This window comes from Phascolarctos cinereus, unplaced genomic scaffold (genome assembly GCF_003287225.1).
Source record: "Phascolarctos cinereus isolate Bilbo 61053 unplaced genomic scaffold, phaCin_HiC Scaffold_726;HRSCAF=1367, whole genome shotgun sequence".
Taxonomy (NCBI): domain Eukaryota; kingdom Metazoa; phylum Chordata; class Mammalia; order Diprotodontia; family Phascolarctidae; genus Phascolarctos; species Phascolarctos cinereus.
Genome location: NW_027556098.1, coordinates 383,718,558 through 383,732,339, shown reverse-complemented (window position 1 = coordinate 383,732,339; position 13,782 = coordinate 383,718,558). Strand labels below are relative to the sequence as shown.

The following is a 13,782-nucleotide window of genomic DNA, read 5'->3' as shown; positions in this document are numbered from 1 at the left end:
GAAAACTAAGTATATTAGAAGGACGAAAATGAAGTGCCCTTGGAAGTCTGAGATAGAGAAGGCTCCCTGGGGGTGGCAGCATTTTAGTTGGGCTTTAGAGGAGCAGTGAGAATTTATCATTCATTCATTCATTCATTCATTCAAGCATTTATTAAGTGCCTACTATGTTCCAGGCACTATTCTCAGCACTGGAAGTACAAAAACAAAAAACCAAAAAAATCCTTGCCCTTAAGGGGCTTATAGTCTATTTCGGGTAAACGTACACAAATAAATATAAATATGTACGTAGTGAATTCAAAATCATTTGGGGAGGGGGATGTAAACAGCTGGAGGATACCTGACAGAGAAAGTTGGAGAGGTTCTGTCCAGAGGATGCACCCCTGTCCCACCCCTTCCCAGGGCTTCTGAGGAAGGTGGCTGACCTCTGGCTGGGGATGTTTGGTCAGGTGCCAGGCCTGGAGGATCTGGCCTTGGAGTTTTTTCCCAGACTGAGATTCTGAGAAAGTGTGACTTCACTATTTCATGAGTGCCAGAGCTGGAAAGGTTTTTAGAGATTGTCTGGGCCATCTCTTCCTACACCCCCCCCCTTTATTTTCCCCTCAATGATTATTTATTAAATGTCTTCTCATTTTTGTTTTTGGATTCCCAGTGGCTAGCACAGGCCTAGTCAGACACATAGTAGGCTCTTTATAAATGCTGGTGGACAGGTTCCTTGATGGCTAGGTGCTGGGGATATGAAGACAAAAATGAACCTGTCTCTGCCCTCAGGGAGCTTACTTACAGTCTATAGACCTTCTATACTGAAATACAAAATGTATGCAATGTAAATTAAATGTAATTTAGTGGAGAGAACTCGGACAACCGAGATGATTAGGAAAGATCTCGCGAGGAAGGTCGCCCCTGAGCTGAGCCTTGACAGGTCATGTTCCTGGTCCAAAGAGATGGAGATGAGGAGGGACAGCATTGCAGGCATAGAGGACAGTCTGGGCAAGTCACATACAGGGAGTTAGCTGGCAGACCAGTTTGGCCTGAATGCAGGGTATGTATGTGGAGGAGAGTAAAGTGAGCTCAGCCTAACATGGTAGATTAGAGCATGAATGTGAAGGAATTTAGATGCTAAGCAGAGGATCTTGGATTTTACCCTAGGGGGAATGAGGAACCCTTGAAGCTTGAGCAGGGAAGGGACCAGATCTGTGCTTTAGGAATGTCATTTTGCCATCTGGGTGGAGAATGACCTGGGGAAGGGGAGGAGTGAGCCTGGAGATGGAGGACCAGTGAGAAGGCTAAAGCTGTAGTACAGGTGAGAGAGTGATAAGGGCCTCAGCTACCATGGTACCAATGTCAAGGCAAAGAAGGAGGTGGATGAGGCTGGATAATGTGTCTCTAGAGCAAAAAAGAATGGGCAAGTCAGTGGATGTGGGGTGATGCTCCCATTTTATTGCAGGAGAAACTGAGGCCCAGAGACAGGCAGTGAATTTCATAAGTCAAGCAGTGAATTTGGAGCAGAGCCGAGGTGAGAAGCCAGAGCTTTTCAACCTCTAATTCTGTGCTCATAATACTTTCATCATATTACCCTTTACATAGAATCCTTCCTGAAAAGCCAAGACCTGAGTCTTGGAGCTGGGGGATCCTGGGGTCACATTGGGCTGGGTTGTTATAAATGAAGGGTCGTGAAGAGACACAAATCCTGGGCTGTGTGTTGGGAATGGTGGCTCTTAATGGATTAGTGTGGGCTCCATTAATTTTCAGAGACCTGGGTCTCTGTGGTGTTGATTTATGAACCCTAGAGGGGAGGCCATCTGGTCCCATTGGCAGACTCTGCTTAGGGCTTGTTGTCTCTGAGTCTGCGGCCCCAGGGAGAGGAAAGCCCACAAAGTCTCTGTGATCGGGACCCTGGAAATGAGGAGCACCTGCCATCTGGGGCCCTTTTGTCCAAAGACTTGTGTTCATTGCCTTGAATATGGCCAGTGATGAAAACTAGGACTCCTATTTATATCACACTTTCTCCCCCACCCTCCTTCTTTCCTTCTCTGCGCCCTCCTCCTTTCTCTTTTTTCAAACTTTATTTTCTTCAGGTAAGGAACAAGTCATAATAACTCTCACTTCCTCCTTTAAAGAATAGCATTGAGGCAGGCAGGTGGTACAGTTACCCCTTCCACATCGAGAAGGTTAGGGACGCAGTGCCCTCATGTTCTAGAAAATAAGCGTAAATTTTTTGGCCCTCCCTTCATACCAGACAAGAAGTCTGAATGTTTTCTTTTTCTTTTACGAGGTATTTATTGTAAATTTGGGTTAAGTATTTGGTCAAAGGCTCTGTTTTGTCTGCTGCTCCTACAAATCCTGCCCCCCCCAAATTCCCATTTAATTTCTTATGCCGACTCATGGATATATTGAAACTGAGATGGGGAAAGTCGAGATGTGTAAGAGATAACTGTGTCAAAGTACCTGACTTGGAGTTAGGAAGACCTGAGTTTGAATTTTGCCTTGGACATTAGCCGCGTGATGTTGAGCTGGTCAGATAGCTTCTGTCTCTCTGTAAAATGGAGTCATTGACCCAGGTCCTTCTTGCCTGCTCCAGAGAATGCCCAAAGGCTTAAAGTCTTAGAATAGATTTGCCTAGGTAGAAGGAATTTCCTCCTCAGAGACAATTAAATGAATGCAATTAGTCAGATTAAAAAAATGGTTAACAGCTCACGAGTAGATGGTATTTTAAGGATTTCAGAGCACTTGCATGATCTCATCTGGGTTCACAACAAACCTTTTGAATAGGTGCTATAGGCATATCCTCCTCATGTCATAAATGTGGAAACTGAGGCACATAGAAGTTAAGGAATTTCCGAGGTCATGAAGCTACTAACAACCAGTAATTGGAGAGGGTTTGAATTCAGGTTTTCCTTGCTCTAAGGGAGCCCCAGTCAGAGCTAAGATTTGAGCCTGGAAATTCCTGGTGACCAATGAAACCCTCTCCCCAGTACACCATTCTACTTATTCTCTCGAATGGGGACATGGAGGGCCAAAGAGGGTGAGGCTTCCAACTGGATGGCAGACAGGATGTTGAGCCAGCTAGAGAGGGAAAGGATGGTTAATGTTTGGCCAGAAAGAAGAAATATCCTGCCAGTTCCCAGAAGGTAGCTGGCCACCTTTTCTTCTTACGTTTCCTTCTTCATCCCAGGACCAGGCTTCCCTTACTGCTGATGTTGGGATCTGAGTGTTAGCTGGAATGTCCACTCCGGATTGGAGCAGGCAGGAGTCTTTGAGGGCTCATGGCGTTTGAAAGCTGCCTGGTGGCTTGGGCAGTGGGGAGATCTGCTATGGGGGCTGGAAGAGGGTGGGACAGTAGCTAACTCTACACGATCCACCTGTGGTTTATGTTTGGGTTAATGATTTGCAAAAGGAGGTGATCAGGCTCTTTCCTGGCTTGGAAGCTCCTCCTACATCCGATGGGGCAGCTGCTAGAGGTGAAGGCTGTAAGGGAGGTAGATGGTGGGTAGAGAAAGGCCCGGGGTGTGTGTTTGGGGGGCATGTGTGTGTGTGTGTGTGTGTGTGTGTGTGTGTGTGTGTGTGTGTGTGTGTGTGTGTCCCCAACCTTGGGATGCCAATGAAGCCTCTACAGGCTTCTCCATGACCTCCTTTCCCTGGCCTGTCTGACCACATTTCCTCTCTTTCTTCCAATAGGAGAAGGTGGTGAGCTGAGCATAGTCACAGGCAGATGGCTTCCTCAGATCCATCTCCTCAGCCTGCAGTAGGTACTGTAACCACCAGACTTTATTATTATTTTTTTTCTAATTGTGCTTCACATGTTGTATTAGAAGGGAGGGGGTCCTGTTTGGTTCCTAAGGGGCTATCATGCCCATCTCTGGAGCACAGAGCTGAAAAGTCAGTATGGATGAGAGTATGTGCCACTAGGTCTGAGGGTCTTTGCAGGCAATTAAAGACTCCTGAGTTTAAATCCTATTTCCGCCATGGACTTGTGTGAACTTCGTGAAGGCTGTCTCACACTTCATACTCAGTGGCTCCTCTACTGTGCTTCAGTTTCTCTAAAGCAGATCTAATTCAACCATTTATTCAGTACCTATCATGAGATCAGTGATAGGAAAAATACCTGGACTCATAGATACTGTCACCATTGCTACTGCCATGCCTAAGAGGCATTACTGTAATGGGCTCTGGCCTATGAAGTACTTTCCTCCAACAACCCCAGGATACAGGCAGTCTGAACATTATTACCCCCATTTTAGAGATATGGAACCTAAGAGACAGATACAGAGACTGGCCTATAGGTCATGATTTCAACTAAGAACAGATTTCAAGTTGGCCACTCTTCCAAGTGTGCCTAAATTTGTAGATTGTCAGAGCCAGCAGGGCTTGGGACCTTAGAATGTCAGGATGGTCAGTCCTCAGAAAAAAGAATGTCAGAGCTAGAAAGGAACCTTAGAATTGGGAAGGACCTCAGATCACAGAATGCTGGAGCTGGAAGGGGCTATAGGGTTCATCTCAGCCAGCTCCTTCCTTATACAGAAGAGGAAATGGAGCCAGGATTTGATCACTGTCCTCAAAGAGCTCACGGAGAGATAACAGGGGACAGAGATAAATACTGTAACTACTGCATAAAGGAATGATCAGCTTATGGGAATTCTGACTTGGGAAAATCAGGAAAAATTCATGGATGTCGTAATACTTGGCCTAGGCTTTGAAGGTAGGGTAGGATTTTTGACAAGTAGAAAAGTAAATTAGAGACATTCTAGGCTGGCCTCTAAAGACGTACAGAGGGAGCCAAGAGCTTGGGAAATTGTGGCTAATCTTCTGGAGGAGGAGTATAGTATATGTGACAAGGAGTCATGGGACATAAATCTGGAAGGGTCAGTTGCGTCCCATTCACAGAGGACCTTGAATTTCAGGTTGAAATTTTTACTGCTTTGCTCAGCAGGCAATAGGAAGTGATTGAATTATCCTATCAGAGTTCTGCTTGAGGAAGATTCTCTGGTGGCAGTATAATTAGTTTAATTTAATTCAGCACATATTTATTAAGTGGCTACTCTGGGTCTGGCACTGTGCTTGGCCCTGGGGATACAAAAATGGAAATTGAGCAGTCCCTGCCTTCAGAGAGCTTACATTCTATTGGGGAATACCACAGGGTCATGAGTAAATGAATATAGATTATTTATAAAGTAGGAAGAAATGAAGAAGGGGAAAGAATATTTACTCTGCAGGCAGGGGTCCTGTGTTCAGGTTTGACCCTCAAGTTTACTACCTGTGATCTGGGGCAAGTCAATGGACTAAAAATATGGTGGTTGGGCCAGTTCTGAAGTTCCTTTCCGATCCAGGTCTATGGTCTTGTGATGCTAATGCCCAGTGAATTCAGCAATTGGAGAGTGCTAATAACTGGGGGATGGAAGTGGTCCAGAGAAAGCCTTGAGTAGGAGTCAGGATCATGAGCCAGGATTCTACCAGGCAGAACTGAAGAGGGATTGGATTAAATGCGAATTTAATGCAACAAGCCTTTATTATGCACCTACTATATGCCAAGCATTGAGATAGGCATTGGGGATACAAAGGTAAAGGTGAAATGATTCCTGTTCTGAAGGAGTTTTAAATCCTACTGGAGTTCTCTATCTGGTGAAGCATTTGTGCAAACACATGGAGGTGGGAGATGACTAAGGGAACAGTTGGCAGCCCACCTTCACTAAGAGAATAATATGAGATAAGACTGAAAAGCTAGGTGGGAGCTAGGTAGTTGAAAGCCTGGACTGGAGCTGGGAGAGAACAGACATGGGGCGACCAACATGGAGGCTGCGATGGTGAACGATCCCTTCCTTTTGTCTGCTTTCCGGGTGTTGGAAAGAGATTACATCAGTTAAAAAAAAAGCATTTAAAGGTCTTAGAGTAAATGATATTCGGGAAAACCCAGCAGATTTAAGACTCCCTCACTGGGTCTCAGTTTCTCATCTGTAAACTGAGGATTATCTTTATCTTTTTGGTCTTTCCTCTGTGTATGTGTGAGTGTGTGTGTGTGTGTGTGTGTTTGATTTATGAGTCAGTGATCCAAAATGTAAGACTTTGTTCAGTCATTTCAGTCCTTTCAGGTTCTTCATGACCTCGTTTGTGGTTTTCTTGGCAAAGATACTTGGAATAGTTTGCCATTTCTTTCTCTAGCTCATTTTACAGATGAGGAAACTGAGGCAAATAGGGTTAAGTGACTTGCCCAGAATCACACAGCTAGTAAATATCTGAGGCCAGATTTGAACTCAGGTCCTCCAGACTCTGGTCTTGCCCAGGACAATAACTTACTTCTTCAGTTATCTTAGAGCCTGGGAGATATGGTTGAAGTTCCACTTCTAATACCTACTGGTTAAGAGACCCTGGACAGATTGCCAAACCTCTCACTGCTTTTGACAGCTTCTAAGATTATAAGTTGCAGAAAAGATGATGATTTGCATGGGTAGAGGGGATTCCCTTGTCCAGTGAATTTCTACACCAATGAAATCTTAAGTCCAGTCCCTGTCTTTAATACCGAAAAGGTTATTCATTAACCAGTGAGAGAAATGCCAGAGTTCTGATTATCTAAAAATATCAAAGGAAGTAATTATTCATTTTTCAGTAAACATAGACTCCAACATAGTGATGTCATTTTGGTTCTCAGAAGGAAGAACAACAATCTACCAAACATTTGCTAGGTGGGAAGTGGGAGTGGGGGAGGGGATAGAAAGATAAAAGATAAGAAGTCTCTGTCCTCAAGGAATTTCAGTAATACTAATAGCAGCTAGCATTTACATGGTGCTTTAAGGTTTACAAAGCACTTTACATATGTTATCTCATTTTATTTTCACAATATCCCTGGCAGGAAGGTGCTTTTATTATACCCATTTTACAGATGGGGAAGCTGAAGCTGATAAATGTTAAGTGACTTGCCCAGAGTCACATACCTAGTAAGTATCTGAGGCTGGATTTGAATTCAGGTCTTTCTGACTCCAAATCTACTGTGCCACCCATAGGGTACTATGACACATATATACATAGCAAGAGAAGGGGGCCCAAGAAGAATATTCCAAGGGTCACATTCAAGTTCAGAAAGTGGAAGGATGGTGAAGCCCTTCCTTAGTCACTCAGGGAAAAAAGACTGAGGAGGCAGGAAGGGATAGAAAGAACCAGGAGAGAGCTATGTTATGGAAGCCAGAGGTTACTTAGGACAGACGCCATACTGAATACTGCAAGAAGGTCAAGAAAGATGGGCCAGATGGAGCCCAGTAGTTGAGAGATCAGATTTATTGGAGTGATGGGATTAGAAGCCAGGCTTCAAGGGTCCAGAAGTGGAGCACGGGCAGTAGAGGAATGGAGCCTGCAACTGTGGATTGCTTATTTGTAAAACAATTGGTGTATTTTGTTTGGGCTCGGTAGACACTTCCTAACAAAGTTCATTCACTGCAAAGTTAAGCAAGCTTCCTAGTGGAATGATGACCTTGACAGTAGATGTAACTTTTTATTCTTGTCATTAAAAGAAGGAAAGGCTGTGTATTCTCACTTTAATAATTTGGCACAAACTTTCTTGTTTTTGGCCCAAGTTTGGTTTCCTTTTATTGCTGTGTAGAGGGACTTTTCATGGGATTATGGATGTGGAGCTAGAAGGGGCCTTAGAAGTCATCAATCTAAACCTGCTATTTTCTAGACAAGGAAACTGAGGCAGACAGAGGTTACATGACTTCCCTGAGATTGAGCAGCTAGGAAGGGCCTGAAGCAAGGCACACATTTCTGAATTGAGGCGCTTACACCTCATACATCTTGTCTTCTAGGGGGTTGGCAGGAAAAGGAATGGGGAGAATTGTTCAGGCTGAAGCAATGTCAAAAAAATTTTTTGTAAGCATTTAATCTATGCTAGGTATGTTTTAGGGATACGAAGGAAGGCAGAACCAGGCCCTGCCCTCAAGGAGCTTCCAGTCTAATGGAGGAGACCACATGGCAATAACCAGTTGCATGCAAGAAGGGGAAGGTATTAGCAGCTGAGTAGATGGAGAAGAGCCTCCTCCAGAAGGGGGTATTTGAGCAGAGACTTGAAAGAAGCTGGTGATTTTAAGAGGTGGAAGGAGGGTGTCCCTGGCCTAGGGTGGTGACTGCAATTTGTGCAAAGGCATGGTGTTGGGAGATAGAGATCTGTGGGAGGAATAGCGAGGTCAGTATTGTTGGATCTTCTAGGTCAGGGAAGGGAGTTCAGTCTAGGACACTAGCAAGTAGGAAGGGGCCAGGTTGTGAAGGGGTTCAAATACCAAACAGAGAATTTTATATTTGATCCTGGGGATAATAGGGAGCCACTGCAGTTTATTAAACTTATTATTTTTATATTCATTAATACATTTTATTATTTTAATTAACATTAATTATGTTATTAATGTTATTATATAATATATTAATAAATAAATATATTTATTAATAAATTAAATTTATTAAATAAAGGGTGACATGGTCAGACCTGGGCTTTATGAAAATCACTTCGGCAGGTGAGTGGATGGGACTTGGGGAGAGACTTGAGGAGGTTATTGCAATAGTCCAGGCAAGAGGTGATGAGGACCTGAACCAGGATGGGAGTTGGATGGGCTGAGAGAAGGGTGTTTCTATAAGAGATGTTGTTTGGTTAGAAATGAAGGCTTTGACAATAGATTGGGTAAGTGGAATGAAGGTAGAGGAGTCAAAGAGGCTCTCCTAGTTTGTGTCTGACTCTTCATGACTCCATTTGGGGTTTTCTTGGCAAAGATACTGGAGTGGTTTGCCATTTCCTTCTCCAGCTCATTTTACAGATGAGGAAACTGAGGCAAACAGGGTGAAGTGACTTGTCCAGGGTCACACAGCCAGTACGTATCTGAGGCTGGATTTGAACTCAGGTCTTCCTGATTATGTGCTGTGCCACCCAACTGCCCCTTGATCCCATAGTCGCAAGTCAAATGTCAGGAAGGAGTCATTGAGGCCTGAACCTTCACAAGGGCACAGTGGCCAAAGTGGGAAAGGTAGTATCTGAGAGCTAGAAAAAGCCTGGATCCAAAAGCTTGTTAATTCAGCTAGTTCAATTCAGCACTGTGGAACTATGGCAAGAGTAGTGGGTGGCTCTGGTGTCAGAGAACCTGGGTTCAAGTCCTGCTTCTGAAGGAAGCCTTGGGCAAGTCACTTAATAAAAATAACAAAAGCCCACATTTATTTATGTCTGCAAAATACTTTGTGTATGTTGTCTTGTTTGTGGGGAAGGTGCTGTCATTGGCCCTGTTGTGCAGATGGAGGAGACAGAGGCAGAGGAGAAAACAGAGGTTAAGTGACTTGTCCAGGGCCATAGGGCTAGGCTGTGTCTGAGGTAGAGTTTGAAGCCAGGTCATCCTGATTTGCAGGTGCAGCACTCTGTCTGCCACTGTCTACACCATACTGGTACCTCCTTGGGCCTCTGTTTCCTTATCTGTAAAATGAAGAGGTTGGACTAGATCAGGGGTGGTCTCTGGAGTTCAGATGTTGCAGTCATCCAACTCTTACGATCTTATTAAGCACCTACTATGTGCTGGGAGCAGTGCTAGGTATGGGGTGCAAAAACCCCTAAATGAAATAATTCCTGTCTTCAAGAGCTTACAAGACATTGCCAGGGGAACATTATAAATATAAGAAGACAAGGGAGCATCTGGGTGGTGCAGCGGATACAGGCACCATCCCTGAAGTCAGGAGGACTTGAGTTCAAATCTGGATTCAGGCCAAACACTTGACACTTACTAGCTGTGTGACCCTGGGCAAGTCATTTAACCCCAATTACCTAAAAAAAAAGGAAAAAAAGACAAAATAATTGTAAAGGGAAAGAACAGAATGTAGTAAGGCTGGAATAGCTCATAGGATCATAGATCAACAGCTAGAAGGAGCAGGTTTGTTCCTATCTTTTCATTTTACGGAGGAGGAAACTGAGGCACAAAGCAGTGGCATGACTTGTTCAACTGATATTAAAGATGAGACTTGAACTCGGGTCTTCCTGACTCTAAGGGCAGCTTGTGACCCACTATGCCATTGCTGATTGGAGCCAAACTGTATAGAACCTTAAGTGCCAGGATAACAACTTGGCATCATATACTATAGGCACTGGGGAGCCATTGAAGACTTTTGAAGGAGGGGACTGGCACTTGACGAAGGCTAAATTGGAGCAGAGAAAGATGGAAGCCAGCAAGCATTTATTAAGCAATTGCTGTGTGCCAGGCAACTGTGTCAGGCACTGGGGATACAAAGAAGCAAAAGACAGTCCCTGCCCTCGAGGAGCTTACAGTCTAATGGGGGAGACAACCTGCAAACAAAGGTGTGCAAATAAGCTCTGGACTGGTTAAGTAGAAAATAATTAATCGAGGGAAGGCCCTAGAGTGAAGAGGGGTTGTGAAATGCTTTGGGGAAAAGATGGGACTTTTGTTTGGAATTAAAGGAAGCCAGAGAGGTCAGTCGTCAGAGCAGAGAAGAGCATTCCAGGCATGGGGGAGAGCCAAAGGGAATGTCTGGGCTGGATGGAATGGCTTGTTTGTGCAGCATCCAGGATGTCTGCGTCGTTGGATTGATGAGTATGTAGGTGTAAGAAGGTGTAAGGTGTAAGAAGATTGTAAAGGTAGGAGGGGCTAGGCTGGGAAGGGCTTCAGATAACACCAGAGGATTCTGTAGTTGATCCTGAAGGCTATAGAGAACCACTGGAGTTTATTGAGTGGGAGTGGGGGGGGTGTGTGACATGAAAGGACCTACACTTTAGGAAAACCACTTTAGTGGTTGAATGGAGGGAGACTCAAAGCAGGCAGACTTACTACCAGGCCATTACAGTAGTCTAGGTGTGAGGTGATAAGGGCCCACACCAGAGTGGGGCCGGTGTCAGAGGAGAGGAAGGGGCATGTTTGAGAGATGGTGCAAAGATGAAATCGGGAGGCCTTGGCAACAGCTTGGGAGTGAAAGTGAAGAGTCCAGGATGACTCCAATATTGGGAATCTGGGGCACTGGGAGGATAGTGTTCCTTCTATAGTAATAAGGAAAGTGGAGGGGGCGTAGTATTCAAGGGGAAAGATAATAAGTTCTGTTTTGGACTTGAGTTTAAGATGTCCACTGGCCATCCAGTTAGAAGTGTCTAAAAGGCGATTGGAGATGCAAGATTGGAAGTCAGCTGAGAGATTAGGGTAGGAATGGTAGATTTGAGAATCAGCAGCATAGAAATGGTAAGTAAGTCCATGGGAACAGATGAGATCACCAGGTGAAGAAATATATAGAGAGAAGAGAACAGGGCCCAAGATGGAACCCTGAGGGACACCTGTGGTTGGAGGGCAAGATATGGAGGAGGATTCAGCAACAAAGCTCACTGAGGCCCTTAATCCAGGGCTGAGAAAGTGTTATGCTCTTTCATTAAAAAATCAAATGAGTACTGTTCAGTCCCTTTAGGCAGAGAACTATAAAACCCCTCAGGTTAGTGTCTGGGTGATGCAGACAAGCCCAGCTAACTCTTCACTGAATGGTGAAGAGCTTTTTCTCATCAGCTTCTAGCAAAGCAATGCCTCTTCTCCAATTAGCCAAGCTCGTAGCAAAACAAATGCAAAGCTTGTATTTCACTCTGTTTCTCCCTCATCTAGCCAGGTATCCCAAAGGGTTTTCCCCTCCTTGGGGCCTTAGGCGGTGCCCAAAAGCATTGAGTTCAAATAGCACTGTGCACAGTGGTAGGATTCAGCTCTCCTTCAGTCAGCAGAGCAAATGGAGAGCTCTCACCTGTGACCCAGCCCTTTTCCAACCAATCAGAAAAGTGATTCCTCTCTTCCAAACTGTAGGCTGCCATCAAAGCAGCTGATGAATCAATTGAAATGGAAACGTTCTAAACCTTTTGTTCTCTACCCACTACTTGTGACTTCTCCTGCGCTGGCTGACTTTTTTTTTTTAATATACCTTCCTGTAATTTTTTTCTCAAAGCTTTTTCTCTAGCTATCTTCTTCCACTCCCTCAAATCAGAGCCTCTAGTGGTCAATAACTCATCTTTACCTTATGACGCAAAACGTAAGAAAAGCCATCTCTCTGTCAGGTATGAACTTATCTTCCCACAGTTTCTTGACAGTTATTTGATGAATAGTCTCTCAGGCATAGATTTCAAAACTCTAAAACAGTCATATGCCAAAGAATTGATGGACTGCAATGCTCTGCCCCCTCATTCGTTGCTCTGTCTTCAAATAGTCCTCTTGGCACCTTAATCTGAGGGAAAAGTTTTCTAATTTTGGATTTTAAAGTCCTTCATCACCTAGCCCCTTCCTAACTTTCCAGTCTTCTAACACATTACTCTCCATGAAATCTACTGATGCCAGCTTCATTTTTGTTCCTCGAAAAAGATACTCTATTTCCTGACTCAGTACATTTTTACTGGCTGTCTCCTCTGCCTGGAATGCTTTTCCTCCTCATTTTCAATTCCAGCTTACTTGATTTGTTTCACATCTCATCTGAAATCCCACCTTCTATAAGAAGACTTTTCTGGTTTCCCTTGATGCTAATGACTGCATTTATCAGTCCTGATTTATCCAAGTTGTTTGCATGTTATCTCTCCCATTAGATTGTAAGCTCCATGAGGGCAGGGACAGCTTTCCCCCCTCTTTTCTTTGTATCTCTAGAGCTCCGCACTGTGCCTGCCTGGCACATAGTAAGTGCTTAATAAAAGGGTGCTGACTTGACTTGACTGGGGGCTCAGGATACCTTGTGTTACTCTTCAACATTTTATCTTGGAGATTTTGTCCCTTCACACCTCAATTTAGTTTGTTTACTTCATTCGAATGTTCTCTTCCCTTCTCAACAACCAAACTGTACATTTGAAAGGGGGTAGTTTCTTACATGTAAAATGAGTGAATTGGGCTAGGTGGCCTCTGGGGTCCTTTCTGACTTCAGATCTGAAGTTCCTACACCATGCTCCCTCCCCAGCCACATGGCATTGGGCAAGTCCCTTGATGCTCCTAGCCTCAGTTTCTTCTTCTGTAAAATATTGAGGTCAGGGTGGGGCTTTCGACTGAATGAGTCTTTGTTTCATTTTTGTCTATCTGTCACATAGTAGATAGTTGATAAATATGTGTTACCTGGTTTCAGCCCTGAGACTTAATAGGTCTTGGAAATGTGTGTGTGTGTGTATGTGTGTGTGTGTGTGTGTTTCCATTCTGTTTGTTCAAGCAGAGGTTGACAGATGAACCACCCTCTAGCCCTATTCCTGCAGTTGTGCTCTCACCATGCACCCTATGCCCTCCATTTGCAGTTGTGGGCATTTGAGCCTGGTCTTGAAAAGTGAGTAGTATTGCCAAGTTGGGATTCAGATGGGAGTGGGGAAGTAGGACATGTTCCAGGTGTGGACATAAAACCCTCATTGACCACAAGGCACTCTTTATGTTGATTCAGTCTTATCTGATTATAACTAGCTCACTTCCCCATATGACCTACATAGACTAATCCAATGTATTATATGATTGCCCTGTTTTCTTGGGCAAAACTCTAACTTCTCCTTTCTCATTTGGTAGAAGATCTGTCAAGGCCATGGCTGACATTGTGGACACTATGTCCAATTCCCTTTGCCTGGGATAATTTGTGTATGGGCTTGTCAGAGGCAGGGGGATAGACTAAATGACCTCTTGAAATCCCTTCCCACCAATGACTCTGGTGAGATCATAGTGTGACCCTATTTGGAGTTTTCTTGGCAAAGATACTAAAGTGGTTTGCCATTTCCTTCTCCAGCTCATTTTACAGATGAGGAAACTGAGACAAACAGGGTTAGATGACTTGCCGAGGGTCACACAC

At 44.3% G+C, this 13,782-nt stretch overlaps 1 protein-coding gene across 1 annotated transcript in view; it reads left to right on the top strand.

The window, feature by feature from the left end:
- ARHGEF10L (Rho guanine nucleotide exchange factor 10 like) overlaps positions 1–13,782 on the top strand; it is a 219,623-nt gene that overhangs the window by 32,687 nt on the left and 173,154 nt on the right. The window contains 1 exon segment of the mRNA XM_020972563.1: positions 3,676–3,746. Coding sequence (XP_020828222.1) covers positions 3,710–3,746 — 37 coding nt within the window. The 5' untranslated portion in view covers positions 3,676–3,709.